The sequence below is a fragment of the Pavona decussata genome, unplaced genomic scaffold (genome assembly GCF_977016875.1).
Source record: "Pavona decussata unplaced genomic scaffold, jaPavDecu1.1 SCAFFOLD_107, whole genome shotgun sequence".
In the NCBI taxonomy this organism is placed as follows: domain Eukaryota; kingdom Metazoa; phylum Cnidaria; class Anthozoa; order Scleractinia; family Agariciidae; genus Pavona; species Pavona decussata.
Genome location: NW_028145521.1, coordinates 840,963 through 865,000, shown reverse-complemented (window position 1 = coordinate 865,000; position 24,038 = coordinate 840,963). Strand labels below are relative to the sequence as shown.

Genomic DNA, 24,038 nt, shown 5'->3' with positions numbered 1-24,038 from the left:
AGGGATTAGTTTTTCAGCGTCGCGAGAGTTTGAGGTGACTTTTTATCAAAGAAAACGTTATTTCTTCACAATTTAACATGAACTGATGAGAATTTATGAAACAAAAGCTGAAAAAGGCGTCTCTTCTCGCAGGCTATGTCATTCCAAACAGATTTTACACCGAAAGGAATCACTGGGTGGCAGGTAGTGTTAAGGTTAAGTTTACGGTTAGGGTTTGTCAAAGTCAGGGTGGTTGGTGATTGAGTATCACTGAAAGAAGACTACGAGGTGAAATTGAATTAGGCTTGACATGGTATGATTTTGAGGAACAATGCGAGTTTCTGTTTTGTGTAAATAGTTAAACAACAGAGCACAGTAAATTACACAACGAATAAGTAAAACGTTTGAACCGATTTATCTTTTTATGAGTAACAAAACCGTTTACGCTCTGAGTATTATATGTAATATAGGTAATGACTTACCACCGCTCTTCCAAATTGATCCTTCTTGGGGATTTCTCTTCAGGTCAATCAAGCTTTACAGAAATGATCATTCTGGAGCTAAGAAATTTCAAGACAAACGATTATCAAGTTATCTGATTTCAATAAAATCTTATAACGTGCAGATAAACAAATTATTACGCCTGATGCATAGTACAAACTATAAGGGTCGGGTAAAGACAGATCGATAGTTGAGTGATATTTGTATCTTTGTTTATGCCTTATGTAATAAATGTGGTCACTTCAGTACAATATTTACCTTCAGTTGCTATCAGGAGTGGCTTAAATCTCCGACCGAGTGTTGATTGTCAGCTTATTGCAAACCACTGGCATCAAAGATTTCTTTGAACCAAAACTGTGGCCACTAAAGACCGAGGCAAATTGGAAGATTGTGCTGAGGAAGCGTGTTTAAATATTTTGACACCGGAAGCTGTTGTTATTTTCAGCTTGATGATTGTCACGCGATCCCCAAACAATAATGAAAATGTCAAATGTGTAACCGATCCTAAATTTTGACCGTTTAAATTCCAAGCTGCATTAAAATAGTTAAAATTTCATTTAATGAATGTTTCCATTGTTTAACGTGCAAGAAACAGTAGGAAAGATATATACACTGCTAAACAACTTACAACAAGCTGAACAAACGAGCTCTGATTTCATTTTCAAGCTTTTGTATTTGGGATGCTTCGTTTTCGAATTTCAAGGTACTTCGTTTATAAATTACGATCAACGAAAGTTTCATTTTCCAGTTTGGACTCTAAAGTCTTCGTTTTCAAGTGTTTCATTTTTCGACAGATCCCTGATCCTGTGCCAGAACAAATTATTCACTGGCACAAAGAACTATAGTCATTATCAAGCCCACAAAACGCTTGTTTATACATCTTTGTATCCACATACAGCTATTTCAATTAACGTTGTCGGTTCAAAGCATGAAGCTAAAAGACAAGACCGAAAGTTTACGTGGGATTTCTATGAATAAATTCATCAAAATCAGTCATGTCTGGAGAAAACAATAGGTTGTAATTAGCAGTACAATGACCTGCACGTGCAGGGATGATTTTGATGAAATTATTCATAAAAAATAATCCCACAAAACATTGCGGTCTTGCCTTTTAGCTTGATTTTAATCCGACAACGTTAATTGAAATAGCTGTATGTCGCCGCTATTGAAATACCATCGAGATTTTCAGCCTTTTATCGCCATTTATTCACACTGACAAAGTAATCATGTGTTTCAGACAGATAGCGCCAACGTTACAGAACCCGGAATGGACAAAACTAAATTTGAGATTTTGTGCTTGAATAAGGATTTCTGGATCAAGATTCAATTAGATAGAAAAAGGAAAGATCGCCTGATATATTTGAAAAATCGATTTCAAAGAGAAGACCATTTTATTTGATTAAAGTGAAAGAAAATTTTCATTTTCTTACCGTATTTTATTTATATTTATTTTCAATCAACTTACCAATTCAATTGTCAGCTTTTGTTTATATTTCACCGAGTCAACATTAATTTGAAGTGAATGATATATTATTTTAATTTCGTTGATCATGCATACATATGACAAGCTTCATTCAGTTTACTTCGAATTTCTGAGTATTACATTAGGTATGTGCAACATTTTCCAAGAAAAATAACCAAAACGAAATGGAAAAACTAATACAAACGATTAAATACGTAATCAATTGTAATAATAAACTAACTGATATTAAACGTATGACTGCGTATACGACGACAAAAACTTCATTACATTCTGGCACCTGATAATAGAAAGGGTCTCGGGAGCATTCTCGTCTTATTGTTGATGTAAGTTTATTCTAAAAAAAACCCCACAAATATCGACATTTAATTGATAAAATTTGTGATGCATTTCTTCCCGTCAGAATGGAAAAATATAAATCGTATCGTGGTGTTCGTGCAAGCCGCGTTATTTTCCCGCGCTTTTATTATTTTTATTTTCGTCGTTCCCCGCGCGATTGCAGGCGAATACCATGCAGTCTGACTGGCTTCTTCTAAATTTAATCGACGGATAGCTATTAATCAAGGAACAAATCCAGAGTTAAATGTCGTTGGACCTTTATATCATGCAGCTTTATTGTTTCAGGGCTTAAGGCTACATTCTTTCTAATGCTTGTTGATTGCTCCGCTATTGTATTTTTCGGCCAACCCTATGAGCCGTTTTAATATAAGAACTTTGTGGCGGACACAAACCCCCTTTGATCCCATATAATGATTAGGCTTCCAGGGAATAAGTATATGTAATAGGACTACATGCTGTCCAATTTGGAAATAATTGGATGAGAAAAATTCCGAGGACTAATTTGGCAGTCCGAGGAATTTTTTGAATCCAATTATTTCCAAATTGGACAAGCATGTAGTCGTATTACCTATTAATTATATTGTGTATTATTTAAGGGTAAAAAATAACGCTGATTTTGTCAGGAATATATTATTTCAAAATATCTTCGGGATCCAAATTAATAGTTAATTTGGATCAGTACCCAAATTAATAGTTAATTAGATCGGTATTCAAATTAACAAATAATACAATGGTTGCTTGAATGGGATTTCTGACTAGCAATATAATTAGGAACGTAATCGTGGATTAATACATAATCGAGGGATACTGTAGCTTAGTCATTTTTCCAAGAACTGGAACTTGGACTGTAGGCAAAACACCACTTGCTCGTGATTTGGCTTGCAGCAAATTATATTATAATTAGATTCACAACATTAAAAGATGCACGATGTTTAATACATTATCGACTCGTAGGATTTTTCGGAGAAAGGAAAAGCTGCAGCTTTGTATTCAAGTTTTCAGAAATGATACACGAGGGAGGTTAACTTGGTGTACTGATGGTATTGTGATATGATCGAACGTTTCGAGGTCTATTTTTAACTTTTTTATTCCTTTGGAAAAGAATAACTTAAAAACATTTGCAAAAAAAAAAATATTTGTATGTGATCACAAAGAGGTGATGACAAACTCTTAGGAAATACAGTCCTTTAACTTAGGCACTTCTCATACTAAAACTGATTAAACACAAATATTGTTATTTCGTACTTCTAATTTTTTTTACATGAAGTCAACAATGTCCCGTTTAAGTTTTAACGGAATCTGCTACAATGTGATTCAGAGATTTAAAGCTTTTAATTAGAAGAGAACACCTACCCCAGATATTTGGCATTTGAACTTATTCATGGCAAGGGACTGCGTAATTTTTTGAGTATTACTATTCATACTCTGCACACAGTGATATATTAATAACACCTTCAAAAACTACTCTGAAGTCGTTTTGAGAGAGCCATTTGTCTATAAAAGCGAAATTCTTTCCTTAAAATACTTCCCACTCCCATAAACCTGAAAAACCCACGCGTAAATTCCGCGAGTACAAAAGAAAAATGCGGCTCAAATTCCTCACCCCGATCAAATACCCCACTCCCCAGGCACATGCCAAGGGTATGCACTTATGTCCAGAACTGCACCCTGAACCCTGAATTTGCGTACTTAATATAAAACAGGCCTTTTTGTTGTTTTTATATGACTTCATGTTTGACACATGATGTGTGTTTTAGTGAGAATTAAGATTAGGGCACACCTTGTGATGTCTATCAAACAGTTCATGAATCTCATTAGCGTGCATTTCTGGACATATCTCAGGGTATGCCGGGAAGGGGAGATTTTGACGTACAACATACTCAGGTTTTGACTCAATAATTATAGTTTAGTTTAGTGCATCTTACCTGAAAACGTAATCCACATGGAACTCTTGCAACGGGTTCCTTGCTGATTTGAATTTAGTGCTCACAACATGTAAACAGTTGTAATGTGAAGTTATGCGCTTGGAATTGCAAGCGGAATACGGTATTCATTTAGTGCTGTGATCGACTTTTGATGCTTGCAAAAAGGACAACGTTCTTCGTAAAAATCAAGCAATAAATTGTCCTAGCCTACTGGTGAATTGTGAATTGATGCTACTCAATTCTACCGTTTACTATCTCTAACGAACTGTAGTACTTGCTTCCCAATGGAGGAATCAAAATGGCGACCGTTTTCGACAATGCTAGTTCCCAGTGCCTTTGTGATGATGTCATGCGTGTGGCACGCTGTCCTTACAGCTAGTTCCTAGTGTTACTCGGTTCTAATCACCCTTTACTCTTACTCACATGCCAACAAGAATCTATCAGTTCTTATGGTCATGGATTAAAAAAGATCCCACGTTTGCTGGCCATCTTGCATTGAATGCTAAAACCTTGATGTGGACTGGATGACCACTTAAAATTTGTGGTCCTTTCTCCATATTGCAAACATAAAAGAACAATTGAGAGTATGACAAACCTTGGCTGTGATGAGTTTTCTTATCGTTCATTACTTCATTAATTGGGTTGGGGGGGGGAGGGGGAGGGAGGAGATCGTGGTAGGATAAGGTCAACAAAGTAATGATAACAACCTCAAGAGGGGCCTCAAAACCTCATGAATTAATTCTGTTGTATTATATTTCAATCAGCATAAGACCAGACAGAGAACTTAAAGATAACAAGGACGTCTCGCTTTCTATGAGATAATTCTTAGTTCAGGTAAAACGAGGCAATATGCAACTTAAAAATATAGGCATGAAATGATGAGATGTTTCTCATTTAAGTATCATATCACTTTTTTATATAAACATTCCCATCTTTTTGAGATAGCACACGCAAATGCTACCTTTTATACATTGTTTGAATTTGAAAAATGTACTCAGAGAGGTTGAAGCGCCATTCTTTTTAGCACTCAATTTAATTCCAAAATTTTTGTAGCGTCTTCTCTTTGAATATTCTGCAACATTTGTGTCACTCCAACTCACGAGCCGAGAAAAACGTGTTTTGCCAACCCTTCAAACTGTCACTTGATCTTACAAATTCAGTTTAGTGTGCCATAGTTTTAGGTTTCATCAAGACGAGGTCTTCGGCGCTGATCTCCGCGCTACTTACGAGAGCTTCAAGGACGCGTTTCCTTGTTTATTCTGCTCGTTTTACGAAATATAACTACAAGTCTTCTATGCACAGTCAATCTACGTCACGCGTTACCAGCATTTTTGAAATTTGAACGGATATTTAACAATTTAATCCATGAGCGCGCGTTGGATATGAGATGGTAAATAGCCAACGAGGCGCGACGCGCCGAGTTGGCTATAACTAATCTCATATCCAACAAGCACGAATGGAATATTTGTTTTATTAAATTCTCCGCGTTTGGACATTACTGTTGAAGTTTACTGAATTTTTATATTTTAAGAAAAAATTTCTTTCAAATTTAAACGACCAGATGTTGAGGCAACCTCCGACCAAAGCGCGCGAAACCTAATGATCACATGACACGCGAAGCGCTTTGCAAACGGAGTTGAATGAAAATTCGAAAGCGAAGAAAATCGGACACAGTCGGACATCTAAAATTCAAGAAACGTTTAAATGTACGAATTATAACCTTTCTGAGACTAGCATTCAAGTGCTTTTGAAGTTCTAACTCATCGAGAAGCGTAATAGTTGTGCACATTTGAGCAAATGTTCTGCTGCGTGATGCCGAGCGAAGGAAGAGATCGGGCAAGGACGGCTGTTTTCATGCTAAATAGAATTCCTCGCGGACGATTTAAAACACTTCAGGCAAGTCCAAGTGTACGAGGTACAACCTCACTGAGACAAGCATTCAGTGCAAGTTTTTAAACCTCAAGCTTATTTGAGAAGCGTAAGAGCTGTGCACATTAGTGCAAATGTTTTGCTGAGTGGTGCCGAGCGACGGAAACGAACATTATGGCCGCCGCTCGTACGGATTTCATAGATGAACCATCTGAAGTCCTCGTAAATTCGTAAAAACATACAGACAGGCATGAAGCTCTTCCTGAGAAATTTCTTTGATTGGCTTTAACCTCTTACCGCCAGGACTTGCAAGCCATCCTGAAATTTTTGAAGGTAACCGGTTGTTATTGTTGTTGTTATGTGATCTAAAAAATCGTAAAATCTTGCAATTTTGAAGATTTTAAAGGAAACTTCAGAGATACGTACCATTAAATAGTGTCATACCAAACTTTGTGGCTTTTACTGTTGTTATACCGAGATGGCATTGTTTGATATTTCTTTCTTTTCCTTTTTTTCTACATTTTTCCGAAGAAACTTTTGCTTCCCGCCGAAAAAAAATTTAGCTTAGCGACACCTGGGGCTTTCGTTTTCTATATAAGGTCAAACTACGGTATATGAGCTGATAACCGAGATTTAGTGAACCAATCAGAACGCTAGAAATGTAATATCCGAGGCTGAGAATTTAATAATTAAAATTAATATGTCACTTTCGAACTCTGCCGGCGAGATTTCTGCGAGTTCCGGAATAAATCACTTTCTTTTATTGACAGCATTAAGTATTTCAATTCTTTTGTTCAGTTAATGCACTTTTTTTTCCTTTGGAAAGATTTCTCAAGATTCCATTCAAATGCCGGACATTACAGAACTGAATGAATGGTTCATTTCATTCTTGGAAAAAAACTCGTCACGCGTGCGTAAACTGACTATAAGCCTGAACATAACCCGGTGCCCGAGATTTATTCAACTCAAAAATCAACAGCCGGCAATATTTCATTTTCTAACGCCATCATTGTTCAATAAATTTAAATACTTTATTGCAAATGTTTACATATTACGTTACACTTGTTGTATACGCACGCTATACTGATTGCTCTGTTGAAGGGGCGGGGGGGGGGGGGGAGGGGGTCTTGTCATGGTGCCGGCACGACTCCATTGTGGTTCAGTACCCTGAACTATCTTAATGCCGCGTCTACATCAAACCGGTTTTACGAGCTCTGTAACGAAGTAACAGAGACGCAAAAAAAAAAAAAAAACAGTTTAAAAGGAACAGCCTTTACACCGGAATTAGGTTCCCCTCGGAAGGAGAATTGTGATTCGTGATGTGAGATTTTAGCCAGTTTCATGTAAACAAGTGCAGAAGTGCTACAGGCTAGGGAACCGGCATGAATTCAAGCACGTGTGAAAGTCGTGATGGTTCCATGTAAACACCCCCTTACTTGTTTGTTTGTTTGTTTGTCTGCTGAGTTGCTTGCTTGTTCCTACTGAAACGTTTACTTCGACCTTGTGATTTAATAAACAAACAGACAAACAAACAAAATGCTTTTGCACAAAGGAAGCAAAAGCCTACCTCAACCCTAAACCCAGATTTGAGTTAATCGACTTCAAACAACTGGGCCTTGGCGTGCTTTTCTCAAAACTTCCTGAAAACGTTTCGGGCCCGCAAAACTAATTTACGAGTACATTTTCTGTTTATCGGAAAAACTATGTTTAATGATTTTATAAGATAAAGCGTTGACAACTTTGTATTATCAAGAAACACATTGGGATAATTTGCACTAAAAAGCTACAAACGATGGCCATACAGAAAGCACATTTGAAAAGTGCTTCTAAGACCCGACTCAGTCTTCAGGAGTTTTGAGAAAGGAACCCCGGTCCGTTCTAAACTAAGGATTACAAAATTCTTGCGCTTAGACTATTCAGTTATCTATTAGCTTAATTAGTCACCGCACTAAGCAGATAGAACCCAAGAGCGAGCTGTCTGATTGTAAGCATAACAACGTGACCGATCTATTCGAAGCTTATTCAACGACAACAAAATCTGTACAATGGGTAATTCCTTACTAGTTAGTTGGCAACTTCATCAATTTTCCTTGCACGAGCACCGAGAGGAATCTACCCAAATTTGAACGGAGTCGCTTGGCCAATCACATTGCGAGTTTGTCAGCCGGTCGCTTTCTTTTGCTGTTAGTCTCAGACAACTCCTCAAAAGGGATGTCACTTCTGCTTAGTTAAGATCGGCATCGCAGATTTCTATTACAAGTTTACATCTGAATTTCAAAATTTTTTACCGAGTTCAAAGTGTTCATGGGTTGTTTTGAGTTTTCACAACCATGAAACTCAACTAACTTAAAATCAGAGGCACCTCTGTCTTTGCGACTTAGTTTCTTCACTAAAAAGAATGGCACATTCCAAAGAAGACTGAAGGAAAACAGATTTTCCACCTTATTTTGCTTTGAAAATCCTACAAATGTCATTTGTGACTTTTTTAATAATATGTATTTCAAGATTATTTTTTTCCCAAAATGGGTAAAATACGCCGTCTTATTTGCCTTAATTAACACAACTTCTGATAACTAAGGATTTGGAAAAACATTTCAGAATAAAAAGTAGTTTTAATATCGCTACTTTTTATTCTGAAATATTAACACAACTTGTCATTTTTAAATTAACATTTCAATAAAACTAAAGTTCTCACTATTGTTTGGAATAGTAAAGAAGGCAACGGCCTCGAAATGTATTTAAATATAACTACAATGCTGGTACTCCAGTTAAAATATTATATAGAGAAGACGGATTATTTCTAGGCGTCTCATCCTAATACTAAAAAAGCAAAGTAACAGCAAATAAATTCATAAAATTAAAGATAAGAAACATACACAAAAACAATCACATTACTGTCTTTTTCTCCACACATAAGAAGGAAACTGAAACGGCACTTCATGCATGGTCCAATGGTTTAAATTGTCCTATTTTTCGTTTCTTGACCAAAGCGTGAATCGACGTTTAGTTTTTGGCATCTATTGAATTTAGCGATCTAGACTAATAGCCGTGATGATTGAAGTAAACCAACTCGGCGTCATGTATGCGTCATATTCTCATGGAATAGTCCTCTCTTGTCTTGAGGATGCAGCATCTGCCGAACAAAAGAACCAGGAATATTATGATTTCAAAGTTGACAGTCATTTTTCAACTTGGACACTCAAAATTGACAAGTGAACTGTAAAGTTCAAAACATAGCTAAGGTCTGAATCTTGCAGTTTCTCCGATCACTGTTTCTACAACAACCAAATAAACCTCAGACTTTTCAGGAGATTAGCTTGTGGAGCGTCAAGGACAAATGATGAACGAGTGAAAACAATTTTGTGAGACCACCTTCCTTTTCCTCTTAAAAATCTTTCCCCTAGGCGATTTGTTCAGTTTTTTATGAAAATTCTCATTATCTTAACAACTGAAAGGAACTTCGACCAAAGGGACTGAAAACACAACATTGACATCTTATTGAATTAACGCAACTCACAAAATTGGAAAGGATTTTTCTTGAAACTGCCGGTGCAAAATAGTTGCATGGCAGCAGTGTAACAAGGGAACCTTTGGTTGAGTTTTGATCTACAGTATGGTCTGTCTGAATATACTCGTAAAATAGAGTGTTTTGCTTTCGGGCGTCACCCCTGAAAGCAGGGTATTATGCTCAAAATTATGCTCGGCTGGAGGTATAATGCTCAAAGTATGCCGGACTTAAATGACACTTCCACCCCACCCCTCCCCCCCCCCCCCCCCTAAAACCGTACCTTTTATTAAACATTCCTAGTCTGTCTGAATTATCGGAGTCTGCCATGATGCAAATCCACAAACACTGGACAAGCTTGGAAGCCTGGCATAAAGAGCTAACCACGCCTTCGATTATACCAAAATGCACTGGGTACGAGTCTAAGGTATCCAGTTCCTAAAATATTCCCGCTTTTATCAACTTTGTACATTCTAGCTGGAGTTGGTGGCAAAATTTGCATACACTTGTCACAGTTTTCAGAAACAACAGCATCATGCTGCAAAATACATTAGTATTAGGCCAGCATTATGCCTGATGCTCCAGATATAGTATTATACTCAAAAATATGCTGGCATAATCCGACAGACCCTAATCTATAGAGGTTGGATTATAGCCCTAGTGGCACGCGCTAGAAAAAATGAGAGAATAAGATAATTAAACGCGCACAAGATGCAAGGCCAGCGAGTAGGAGAGGAAAAAGGACGTGTTGTCTTTCTCCCTCCCTTTGCGCTCCGTGCAAGTCACACGCACTTCGCGCGCGCGTTTGATCGTTAGCGACAACCTCGCAGGACAACTTAGTAGGTAGTACAACTAAAAAACCGGGAAGTTCGACATTACAGCGGTAAGTATGTAAAATCCCTTTAACATCTGCTCTTGACTGAAGGGAGTAAATATATACTGTCGAAAACTTTGAAAGTATTAGAATTAACTCTGCCAACGAATATTTTTAACCTTCCTTTTAACAAGTAGCTAGCGTAAGGCTCCTTTAAAAAGTATTACCAAACAGCTTGGAAAACAGTTAAGTTCAAAATTCCTTCATGGACCAATATTGAGCAGTTTCTTTGGTTACGCCAAATATTTACGAAAGGAAAAAACATTTTTTTTCCCAAACAGCACTTACCATTAACTTTAATTTTTTGCTCCAAATTCCAGCGTAACGTCATCACCAATCAGCACAAATGGAGCCCAGTACTTCACGGCACTGAATTCTTCCAACTCACGAAGAGCTTTCATAGCCTGGTGAAGAGCCACACTGGCGCTTTTTCCATCTGCAAGGTGTTGATAGAAACTTTCCATGAACACCATGGTTGCCTCGTCATCAATCGCCCAAAGTGACACCAGAACAGACCGAGCACCAGCACACAGAAAAGAACGCGCTATTCCGACCACACCCTCAGCCTTAACCTCTCCTCGGCCACTGTGACAACAGCTCAGGACAACGAGCCTTGCTCTCAGACTTACCGCTTGCACATCTGACATTGTTAAAAGGAAGTCTTGTCTTCTGAGAGGCTGACATTTGCAACCAGGATCTAAGGCCAAAACAATTTCTCCAGTTTGCGCACATCCATGTGCGGCAATGTGGACCAAAGCAACTGACTTGAGTCTCCTCACCACTTCATCTTTAGTTGCATCTTTGCCTGTCAGTGGTGTCGTCTTCAGAAGTTTTCCAATCATCTCGACTTCCTTTTTGGCGTATGGCAACTGTGATAAACCCATGGGAATTTCATCTAAACATGGATCTCCTACGAGTAGGGCGCCACTCTTACTGTGGAAGTCATCAAATGCGCCTGCGATTAGCTGTAAGGAGCTCAGCGAGGGAACGACGCGAATCCTGATTGATTCACTCAATGCAGAATAAGGAGCCAAGCAAAATGGACCATCCGGGACAATGACTAACTGGTCACCTTGAAGCAAATCTGCAATGGGGCCAATAATAGCGTCATATAGTGGGCACAAAGAGTTGACAGAGAAAGTACATGACTGTTCTTTTTTCCCAACAGCTTCTCTAGTCGATTGGGGCTCATCACTAAGCTCATCCATTGAACGATTCTCGCATTTGACACGAACACCTGCGCCAATCTCTTTCAAGGTAGATTCCATTAAGAAAGAGGCCTCTCCATGTTTGATCTTCTTTTGCTTAGAAAGAACCTCTCTGCCGTTTCTCAGCACCCAAAAATGGATCGTGTCTTTATGAGAACTTTTATTAAGTGCTAAGAAAACTGTTTGTGTAGTTAAATTGTTTAACATTTTCGAAATCGTTTCCTTAGTTTCATCAAACGCGGATGGTTTTGAGTCAACAGCATACTGTCTCTTCAGCATATCCATCAAAGCCTGTGCTCGTCCCTTCTCAGCTGCACACAAAGCCTCATAAGGCTTCCCATCCTTCAAAAGAGTTCTCCATAGAGCGGTATACGCAGACTGACAGAGATCGCGGAAGCTTATTTTCCATGCATCTTCGGACTGAAGAAGAGTTCTTGTTTTCTCCAAGAGTCTTATACTCGATTGATAACAATCAAGTGCCTCAGACAAAGAATCGACTGATTCATAATCAAGACCTAGTGAACAGTATGCATCTCCCTCCCCAACCATGTCCCCTACTTCTTTAGCAATACTAAGGGATTTTTTGTGGTTTTCTATGGCAAGTGTGAAGTCACCCAGACCACGATAGGCTTCACCCAGAGATTCGTGGGCTCTGCCCTCTTCCGCCCTGTCGCCTGTCTCTTTGGTAGTAGTAAGACATTGATTGTAATACTCTAAGGCTTTTTCAAAATCCCCTAGGTCTTTATAAGCGTAGCCCAGCAGGCGACTGGCTCGGGCTTCACCAACCTTGCTCCCAACGTCTCTGGCAATGCTAAGACTTTGTTTCTGATACTCTATGGCTTCCTTGAAATGACACAATCGGTAATAAGCACCGCCTAGACTGCCATAGGCTAATCCCTCCCCAGCTTTGTCCCCTATTTCTTTAACAATGGTAAGATGTTGCTTGTGGTACACTATGGCTTGTCTAAAATTACCCAAACCCTGATAAACACTGCCCAGGTTACAATAGGCTATTCCCTTATCAGCACAGTTCCCTACTTCTTTAGCAATACTAAGTTGTTGTTTGTGGCACTCTAGGGCTTGTTTCAAATTACCCAGACCGTTATAAGCATGGCCCAGATTACCAAAGGTAATTCCCTCTCCTGCCCTGTCTCCTACTTCTTTAGCAATATTAAGATCTTGTTCGAGGTACTCTATGGCTTGTTTAAAACTACCTATTCCAATATAAGCAATGCCCAAATTCCCATAGGCCTTTCCCTCTCCAGCCTTGTCTTTTAGTTCTTTGGCAATACTCAATTGTTGCATGTGGTACTCTATGGCTTGTTTAAAATTACCCAGTTTGCTATGCACAATGCCCAGATTGCAATAAGCTATTCCCTCTTGAACCCTGTTCCCCAGTTGTTTAACAATGCTGAGAACTTGTTTGTGGCACTCTAGGGCTTGCTTAAAATCCCCAAGACTGTAAGAGGCACAGCCCAGATTGCTGTAGGCTCTTCCCTCTCCTGCCCTGTCCCCCAGCTTTTTAGAGAAATAAAGATCTTGTTTGTGGCACTCTGTGGCCTGTTTAAAATCACCCAGACTGGAATAAGCACAGCCCAGATTTCCACATGCACCTCCCTCTTTTGCCTTGTCCCCCAGTTCTTTAGCAATACTAACCTCTTTTTTGTGGCATTCTACGGACTGTTTAAAATCACCCAGATCGTAGTAGGTAAGGCCCATTCTTGCATAGATTATTCCCTGCAAATTTTTGTTACCTACCCCTTCGGCAAAACTAAGTGATTGCAAGTAATACTCTATCGCTTTTTGGAAATCACCCACAAAATGATAAGCATTGGCCAGATTGAAAGAGACGGCTCCCCTCACTTCCCCGTACCCAGACTCTTTGAAAATACTAAGTGAATGCGTATAACACTCTATTGCCTGTTGAAAATCTCCCAGATTGTAATAAGCATTGCCCAATTTACTATACGCTCTTCCTTCCCCCGGTTTGTACCCCTGTTCTTTGGCAATGCTAAGCTCTTGCACGTGAAACACTAGAACTGCTAACTTTCTATCCACCATTTTCGTTTAGATGATGATCGCAGGAGTTACACAAAGACATACCTAGAAGGAAAAAAAATTTGAGAGAATCCATATTCTGAAGGAAAATTGTTCATGGTCCTTTCTCTCTCCATATAAGTATTTTTATCCATAATTGCTTTCATAAAACAACTAAGTACTATTAATGCGAAGCAGTTGACATTTTGCTGTTAGACCTTAGTTTAGACACAAATGCAAAAGATGCTTTAAACTGTACATTGGAGTTGTCAAGAGTTTAACTAGATAACCCTAATACTGAACATTTCTAAGATACCTTCTACTAACTCGGTCTTGAATAATTTGGTTGTCAGCTTGTAAGTTTGCCGTTATGTTCTAGTCCTTAGTCTTTGCAAAAAATTAGTACACAGTATGGAGATGCCGTGTTTGTGTCCCTCTGTGGGACACAACTGTATATAAAATGAATTCGGACGCTTTCTAGTATTATTAATACTAACTCTAATCTACAATAGTTTGAATACTTTAGTCTAATTATAGTTTCCCAAGAAATCAATGAAACAATTTTACCTGAGCAGTTAGAAAAAATAAAGTCCTAAACTACTAACTAAATGACTAGAGTACTGACGGATTTGATACGTCGATAACTCAGTCATTGAATCACTCACTTACTCAATAAACCGCCGGCTGTAAAATAGATTAAGGAAATATGCAAACTCAAAATCAACGTTAAGAAAGCGTCGTTTATTGTATATCGTCATCCTTACGGCTCAAAAGGGTGAATTTCCAGTGATTTGAAGGGTCTTGTGTTGCCTTTTACTGTAATGTTATTCTCATGAAGTAGAGTAAACGGCCGCGTAAACCTTTCACATCTGGCAATAAAATTTGCTATTACGATTTGAGCCACAAGGACAATAGAACACCAAAGCTTTGGTATTCTCAAATTTATTTGACCTTGAATTTAAATATTCCTCGCACTATTCAAAGGAATCTAACTAGAAAACTTGTATTCTCAGATGGTTTTATGGCCTTTAAAAGCAAATGTTTGTAATCCACCAGAGTTTGATTTGTTCTGATTAATAATTTTACTGAAAATTTAAATCACTGAAAATCCTAAAGAAGGGAAACTAATTCTCGTAATTTACCGAGCTGCTGTTGGTTTTTTAAAAATGCTAGCTGTTCTTATTCTGGCTTAAAAAAACACATGTTTTCAGATATTTTCAGATTTTGGCGGCTTCGAAACTTCAGTGACATTTCGCTAATCTGAATTTCTGAGGCGGGTGATGCCTTTCGAATGTCGCATATTCACAACGAGATGAATAGTTGGGAATCCTGTGCACGACATCCAAAAACTAATCTTTCGGTATTGTGATTCCGTCTTCTTATATTTCGAAACTAAAAGCGATTACACAATTTGACTGTGGGGACATCTAGAAATAGAAACATCCGGGAAAGGCAAGCAATCATCTGTTTTCAAGTTTACAAGAATAAAAATGTGTCATAAACGCGTTTTAACGGCTGGCAAAATAAAACACATCATCACAGACCACGCATGCTCAGTATCACAAAATACAGTTAAACCGAACTGATGGAGATATTTTGGAGGACTTCGGTTAATGATAACAAAAGGTTTGAACTTGGAAACGCAATAAACAATTGTAATTTGTAAACTTTCATATTTATATTATTGCAATTTAGCTTTGGCTGGTACCTATAAGTCAAACCTTAAAATAATTGTAACCTTGCAAAAACGTGCAGAAACCGTACAAAAACGTGAATAGTAAGCAATTCTACATACATTGCCTATACTGGCCCTATTTTTAAGGAACTTAAACTCTTAAGACTTCATGATATCCATTCGCGTTTCAATAAGGTATTTTTATCTTTTCATTCAAGAACTCTACACTCCCTTCCAAATTCATTCACTTTTTTTTTTTACTAAATAGTCAAATCCATAATTATATTATTCGAAATGCTCAGTCCTTCCGCTTGCCACTGTGCAGAACGAACACCAGGAAGTTTTCAATTTACTTTGAAGGTACAAACTTTTACAATTCGCTAAATTCTGACATAACTAGTTCTCCCTCCTTCGCTTCTTTTAAAAGAAAGCTTAAAGAATTTCTTCTCTCTCGGTATTAACTTCTGTAAGGCTGTAATTCTTAACTAACTTACTTAATGTTTGTGTGCGTGTGTGTGTAAGTGTGCGCGGTCAAAGTTAATTACCATAAGTCCATATTGTAATTATAATATAATTAATTATTTTAAGTGAAGAATCCTGACTTGTTATAAGCCTCGTGGTTTCTTTCAGGTTATCTCGCCATTTATTTTCTTTCATCAACTTTCTTCTTTTTTTTTTCATCTGTTAATGTTGTGTATATTTCAAAATAAATATTGTATTGTATTGTATTGTATTGTATTGTATTGTATTGTATTGTATTGTATTGTATTGTATTGTATTGTATTGTATTGTATTGTATTGTAACTGATTTGCGCAGTGAACGAGCGGCGATAACTTGCAGAAATGGTCGTTTTGAAACAAAACTATTATAGACTGAAAGCAACTCAATCGAGCCCAGGCGGGTCTTTAGTTGTTAAAATTGAGAATGTAGTTTGATAGAGTTCTAAAATACTTCAGACTGAATTAATTATGAATGTATTCTCTTTTAAGAGATGAGTACATAATTTATATAGGTGCACTTAAAAGTATACAAAATGCCCAATCACTTGCAAAAAAAACATCCTTTATAACGATTCTAAATGAAAATATCTTTTACAATTAAGGTCAATGCTAAATACATGTCCTGTCAATTCGTTAAGTTTAACGAGTTTTCCAAACTAGGCTGTCTCACAAACTAAAACCTGAGTTGCTAGTATAAGGGCGCCGGTTATAAATTTCCAATACCAAAGAAAGAAATATTAGAGTAAGAGTTTAGGTTACGATTCATTCAACACGGCACCCAACGGAAACATGAAACCACAAAAAGTTAAATAATGCTGGTTCCTATATCGCCACATCATTTTACGGCCTTTTAAAAGACATATTTGTGTAAGCTAACACAGATTAATTTGTTTGGATTCTTTAGCAGAAAATTTTTATTCCCCAAATTTTTAGGAAGGGGAAATGATTCCTCGAATTAACCTAAAGCTGCTGTTTACATTCTGAAAATGCTAGCAGGCAATTTGGCATACTTGTAACGGCGTATTTGCCCCTTCAGTAAAAACGAGATTAGTTTTTGAGCAATGCGAGAGTTTGAGGTGACCTTTTACTAAAGAAAACATTAGTTCTTCACAATTTAATCAGAATTGATCAGAATTTATGAAACAAAACTGGAAAAAGCGTCTTCTCTCTTTATGACCCGCTGTTATGCTAGCCGGTCTTTTTGATCACTTTTAACGGGATACATGAGCCGCTCAGAAAGCAAAAGGGATTAGTTTTTCAGCGTCGCAAGAGATTGAGGTGACCTTTTATCAAAGAAAACTTTATTTCTTCACAATTTAACGTGAACTGATGAGAATTTATGAAACAAAAGCTGAAGAAGGCGTCTCTTCTCGCAGGCTATGTCATTCCGAACAGATTTTACACCGAAAGGAATCACTGGGTGTCAGTTAGTGATTAACGGGTTAAGGTTACGGTTAGGGTTTGTCAAAGTCAGGGTGGTTAGTGATTGAGTATCACGGAAAGAAGCAAGACTACGAGGTGAAATTGAATTAGGCTTGACATGGTATGATTTTGAGGAATAATGCGAGTTTCTGTTTTGTGTAAATATAGTTAAACAACAGAGCGCAATAAATTACACAGAGAATAAGTAAAACGTTTAAACCTATATATCTTTTTATGAGTAAAAAAAAAAACCGTTTAAGCTCTGAGTATTATATGTAACATAGGTAATTGCTTACCACTGGTGTTCCAAATGGATCCTTCTTGGAGATTTCTCTTCAATTCAATCAAGCTTTACAGAAATGTTCATTCAGGAGCTAAGGAATTTCGAGACAAACAATTATCAAGTTATCTGATTTCAATATGATTATCTCATAACGTGCAGATAAGCAAATTATTACGACTGATGAATATTACAAACTATAAAGGTTGGGTAAAGACAGATCGATAGTTTAGTGATATTTGTATCTTTGTTTATGCCAAATGTAATAAGTGTGGTCACTTCATTACAATATTTACCTTCAATTGCTATCAGGAGAGGCTTAAATCTCAGACCGAGTGTTGATTGTCAGCTTATTACAAACCACTTGCATCAAAGATTTCTTTGAACCAAAACTGTGGCCACTAAAGACCAAGGCAAATTAGAAGATTGTGCTGAGGAAGAGTGTTTAAATATTTTGACACCGGAAGCTGTTGTTATTTTCAGCTCGATGATTGTCACGCAATCCCCAAACAATAATGAAAATGTCAAATGAGTAACCGATCCTAAATTTTGATCGTTTTAATTCCTAGCTGCATTAAAATGGTTAAAATTTCATTTAATGAATGTTTCCATTGCTTAACGTGCAAGAAACAGTAGAAAAGATTTATATACATTGCAAACAACTTACAACAAGCTGAACATGAACGAGCTCTGATTTCATTTTCAAGCTCTTGTATTTGGGATGCTTCGTTTTCGAATTTCAAGGTAGTTTGTTTATAATTTACGATTATCGAAAGTTTCATTTTCCAGTGTCGGGTTCTGAAGTCTTCCTTTTCAAGTGTTTCGTTTTTCGACAGATCCCTGATCCTCTGCCAGAACAAATTATTCACTGACACAAAGCACTTCACTCATAATCAAGCCCACAAAGTGCTTGTTTATACATCTCTGTACCATCAGTTTGTCGCCGCTATGTAAACATGTATCATCGAAATTTCCAGCCTTTTATCGCTATTTATTCACACTGACAAAGTAACCACGTGTTTCAGATAGCGCCAGCGTTACAGAACCCGGAATGGACAAAGCTAAATTTGAGATTTTGTGCTTGAATAAGGATTCTGAATTCAAGTTTTCGTAGAAGATTCAATTAGATAGAAGAAGGAAAGATCGCCTGATATATTTAAAACATTGATTTCAAAGAGAAGACGATTTTATTTGATGAAAGTAAAAGAAAATTTTCATTTTGTGTTGATTTTGTGCGACAAAACATAAAACCTTCAATGACGGTACTAAAAATATCAAAGTTCTCCTTTCTCGCCGTTTTTTATTCATATTTATTTTTAATCAACTCACAAATTCAATTGTCAGCTTTTGTTTATGTTTCACCAAGTCAACATCAATTTGAAGTGAATGATATATTATTTTCATTTCGTTGATCATACATACATATGACAAGCTTCATTCAAATTACTTCGAATTTCTGAGTATTACATAAGGTATGTGCAACATTTTCCAAGAAAAATAACCAAAACGAAAGGGAAAAAAACTAATACAGACGATTAAATACGTAATCAATTGTAGGAAGAAACTAACTGATATTAAACGTATGACTGCGTATACGACGACAAAAAACTCCATTACATTCAGGCGCCTGATAATAGAAAGGGTCTCGGGAGCATTCTAGTTTTTTTTTCTGGATGTACGTTTATTTTAAAGAAAAACCACAAATATCGACGTTTACTTGATAAAATTTGCGACGCATTTCTTCCCGTCAGAATAAAAAATATATATATATCGTGTCGTGGAGTTCGTGGAACCCGCGCTTTTACCCGCTTTTTTTTTCATTTGGTCGTTTCCCACGCGATTGCGGGAGAAAACCAGTGTGACTGGTTTCTTTTAATTTAATCAACGGATAGGAACAAATCCAGATAGCACTCAGCTCTTTCAACCCTTTAATTTTGTTGGACCTACGTATTTTGCAGCTTTATTGTCTCAGGGCTAGGCTACATTCTTTCTGTTGCTTGTCCGTTGCTCTGCTATTTTATTTTTCAGTTGTGACGCGTTTTTTTTTTTTCTTCCAGTGTCATTTAGGTTTTCAGGGAATAAGGAATATAGTCGTGGATTAATACGTTATCGAAGGATAGCTTAAGCAGCTTTCCAAGATTTAGAACTGGGACCTGGACTGTATGTAATACATCAAGTGCTCGTGAACTGGCGTGCAATTCTGAGATTCACAACATTAAGTGATACCCGCTGTCTAGTAATACATTATCGACTCGTAGGATTTTGGGAGACGCCAAAAACTGTAATTTTGTGTTCAAGCTTCGAAATCATTGCATGGGGGAGGTTAACTTTGTTTAATACTGTATTGTGATATGGCAGAAGGGAATTGCAAGAGTTCCATGTAGATTACGTTTTCAGGTAAGATGCACTAACCTAAATTTAAAATTATTAAGTGGAAAGTTGGGCATTTTGAACTTTAACATTCCCCCATCCCGGCATACCCCTGGCATTTGACCGAGCAGTGCGCGGGGAGTGGGGAATTTGATCCACATTGTTCGCGCGTGGGTTTTTCTGAATAATGGTAGTCGAAAGTTTGATCAAGTTTTTTTCAAGTTTTCAGTATGAGAAGCGCCTAAGTTAAAGAATTGTCATAAGTACGTAAATTATGATTATCCGGGTAAGTGTAGTCCTGAGAAGGACTGTTTGTGGTGACTTTGACTGACGTTTCGACAACCTGAGCGGAAGTCATCTTCAGAGTCAAGTGAATTGTGGAACGTCAGTAGGCGGTATATACGTCTCTGGTTGTTAACCTGATTGATCAACGAAGTCCAGATGTTATTGGTCGTTTGTCAGTAAGCCGTGATGTTATTGGCTGTGAAGACTGTAAAAAGTGATTGGTGCGTTTCGATCCGTCTTTTGTTAGTCAAAAGTCCGTGGGTCTATTGTTAGTGAAATGTCTATTGTTTGTCTGTTTCGTTATTGTTGTCAATAAGTCGTTTGTATGGTGCAGGTAGTTGTAGGCAACGGTTGAGTGGCGTTTGTTCTATAGTAATTTGTACTGTAGGTAATGCACTTGGCAGAGTCCCAGTCGATTCTGTGGTTCGTTTGTAAATGGTGCTCAGAAATGTGATTGTTGATATCACCATTTCTAGTTGCTCGCTTGTGTTTAGTCAGTCGTACATTTAAATTTCTGCCGGTCTCCACCAATATAAGTGGCCTGGCAGTCGCAGCATTTGATCTTGTAAACTGCTTCCTGTCTGCGTTTCGGTTCGTCTTTGTCCTTTACTTTCGTCAGTAGTTGTCGTAAAGTGGTTATAGGTTTGTGAGCTACGCGGATATTGTAGGGTTGTAGAATCCGTGCGATAGTCTCCGAAGTGCCCCTTACGTAAGGTATAGTTACAGTAGTTGCGGGAGTCGCGTCTTTGTGACGTTAGGTTCAGTGTTCTTGTAAGTGTTACGTCTAAAAAGTCCTTGTTGTTATGTAACGCAATCTAGCATACCATAGATTCCTCTAGAATGTTCCACTTAAGAGCCTCTCACATGTTTGTAATGCAGAGATCAATGACACAGATTAGTTGATTAAACTACTTGAATGGAATACATGTTTTGCTGCATGTTCTTAACTTGCCGCTCAGTTAGAGAACACAACATGGTGTCAGAACCGTTTTAAACGGCCTAAACCATTCACCGTAACTGTATTTCTTCGTGGCAGTGTTCGATTTAGCCCTCCTTCAGCCTGTTACCAGGATGCCGGGAACAGAAGGGGAAACCTCGAATGCAGACAGAGGTGCAGAAGGGACAACTTCTCAGCAGTTATTACCAGTTAAACCGCCAAAATCCTTCGACTTTTCAAATTACGAAGAATGGCCACGGTGGCTAAAACGCTTTGATCGGTACCGCATCGTCTCAGGCTTACAAAGCCAAGCAGAAGACCTTCAAGTAAATGCCCTTATTTACGCCATGGGTGGTGATGCAGAAGACATCATGGCCAGTTTTGTCTTCGCAGATGAGTCAGATGCACACAAATATGATGCTGTGAAAGCAAAATTCAACAGTCATTTTGTCGCGAAGAAAAACGTAATCTACGAGCGAGCAAAATTTAATCAACGGGCACAGGGTCAAGATGAGTCGGTGGAAAATTTCATCACTGCCCTTCATAGTCTGGCCGAATTCTGCGAGTATGGATCATTGAAGGATGAGATGATTCGTGACCGCTTAGTTGTCGGACTTAGGAACGAGAAACTCAGCGAAAAACTGCAGATTGACGCAAGTTTAACGCTAGAAAAAGCCGTTCAACAAGCCAGACAAAGTGAGTCTGTCAAAAAGCAGCAGGGAGTGATAAGATCAAGCCACATTCCGTCAAGCAATGTTGAAACCCTGGAAGAAAAACAAGCAAAATCAGGAAGGCCTCGAGGGTCACATAAACCGAAACAACCCAGCAAGTCAAGCGGAGATGGAAACAACAGCAAGTTTAAAAGACGGACTACCGGATGTGAAAGGTGTGGAAACCCTAAAAATCACAACAGGCAGTCGTGCCCTGCAAAAGATGCGAAGTGTCACAAGTGCTCAAAACAAGGCCATTTCGCCAAATGGTGCCACGCGAGCGTACCACCGAGTAAAGTCTATGAAGTTGAAGCAGCCGAGAGCTCTAGCTCAGATTCAGACATCTTTCTTGGCGAAGTCGTATCCAAGCAAGAGAAACCATGGACAGCTGACGTGACAATCAACAGCCATCGCGTGACATTCAAACTAGACTGCGGTGCAGATGTCACAGTACTTCCCAGCAAGATTTTCACCGAAATAACTGACAAACCGATCCTGTTGAAAACGTCCAAGAAGCTGTATGGCCCTTGCCGGTACGAGCTCAAGTGTAAAGGAGAGTTTGAAGCCTCTTTGAAGTATGAAAACAAGTCATGCAAGGAGCAGATTTATGTCCTGGATAATCTGGATCGCCCACTACTTGGCCGCACAGCCTGTCACAAGCTTGGAATTATCAAGAAAATAGACGACGTCGTTTCACCTGAGAGAAGCCCAGATCGCATGAAGAAGACACACCCAAACCTCTTCAAAGGACTTGGCTGTATGCCAGGCGAATATGAGATCAAGCTTAGCGACGGAGCCAAACCGTTCAACCTTACTACGCCCCGCAGAATTCCAATACCACTGCTGGACAATGTGAAAGCCGAAATAAAGCGTATGGAAGACATGGAAGTCATCGAGCGGGTGGATCAACCCACAGAATGGTGTTCTCCAGTGGTAGTCGTTCCCAAGAAAAATGGAAAAGTACGGATATGCGGAGACTTTATCCAGCTTAACAAAGCAGTTCAACGAGAGAACCATCCCATGCCCACCACAGAGCAGACACTCGCCAAACTCACAGGCCGGTGCCAAGATCGTGTCAAAACTGGACGCGAACTCTGGGTTTTGGCAGAGGAAACTCAGCCCCAAGTCTAAGCTGCTTACTACATTCATTACGCCCTGGGGACGGTACTGCTACAAACGACTCCCGTTCGGAATCTCATCCGCCCCAGAACACTTCCAGAAAACCATGCAGCACATCCTGGCTGGACTGGAAGGAGTGGAATGTCAAATGGATGACATCCTAGTGTTCGGAAACTCTTATGAACAGCACGACGAGCGTTTAGAAGCAGTCTTACGACGCCTTGAAGAGCATGGAGTAACCCTCAACCTCGAGAAATGTGAATTTGCCAAGGAAAACGTTGAGTTCCTGGGTCACGTGATCGGCAAAGACGGGATTCAAGCTGACCCTTCGAAAGTTGAAGCGATCAAGCGGATGAAGGCCCCATCTGATGTCTCAGACTTGAGAAGATTTCTAGGAATGGTCAACCAAATGGGCAAGTACCTATCCAACTTAGCTCAGACCAGTAAACCCCTAAGAGAACTGCTTACCAAAGATAGCGCTTGGCTCTGGGACACAGCACAGAAGGAAGCGTTCGAAGAGATCAAGAGACAGCTGATTTCAACCCCAGTTCTGGCGATTTACGACCCACAGTTGGAGACGACAGTTTCAGCAGACGCCTCGTCATATGGAATTGGAGCCGTGTTGACCCAAAAGCAGTCAGAGGGTTACTGGAAACCAGTGGCGTTCATCTCACGAGCCTTGACAAGCACTGAGCAAAGATACGCCCAAATTGAGAAAGAGGCACTAGCTACTACATGGGCGTGCGAGAGATTGGCCGATTACTTAGTTGGCAAAACGTTTCACGTCGAAACAGACCACAAACCTCTCGTACCGCTACTAGGATCAAAGAATCTTGACGAGATGCCGCCAAGAATTCAGAGATTGAGAATGCGACTCCTGCGATTCCACTTTACAATCTCCCATGTTCCGGGTAAAAAACCTGGTAACTGCCGATGCGTTGTCACGAGCACCTTTACAGCCAACGCCTAGCCACGCGAAAGAAGAAGAGATTGACCTCTATGTTGACAGTGTTCTGCTTCAA

The 24,038-nt window shown here is 38.8% G+C and overlaps 2 protein-coding genes across 8 annotated transcripts in view; both read right to left on the bottom strand.

Annotated features, from left to right (window-relative positions):
- LOC146471017 (uncharacterized) overlaps nt 1-24,038 on the bottom strand; it is a 50,405-nt gene that overhangs the window by 10,325 nt on the left and 16,042 nt on the right. The window contains exons 1-3 of one of the 7 annotated variants that reach the window (XM_085121304.1): nt 17,892-18,021; nt 17,612-17,689; nt 458-539 (exon numbers count right to left, since the gene is read on the bottom strand). The gene's annotated coding sequence lies outside the window, so the exon portion shown is untranslated. Of the gene's footprint in view, nt 1-457; nt 540-738; nt 1,055-17,611; nt 17,690-17,891; nt 18,022-24,038 lie in introns of those variants that run through there. The other 6 variants (XM_085121305.1, XM_085121306.1, XM_085121301.1 and 3 more) reach the window with 6 other exon arrangements.
- The window catches only part of LOC146471018 (uncharacterized), a 30,708-nt gene continuing 15,732 nt past the window's right edge, over nt 9,063-24,038 (bottom strand). The window contains exons 2-3 of the mRNA XM_085121295.1: nt 10,761-13,783; nt 9,063-9,226 (exon numbers count right to left, since the gene is read on the bottom strand). Of these exons, the coding sequence (XP_084977421.1) occupies nt 10,769-13,741 (2,973 nt within the window). The 5' untranslated portion in view covers nt 13,742-13,783 and the 3' untranslated portion in view covers nt 9,063-9,226; nt 10,761-10,768. The remainder of the gene's footprint in view (nt 9,227-10,760; nt 13,784-24,038) is intronic.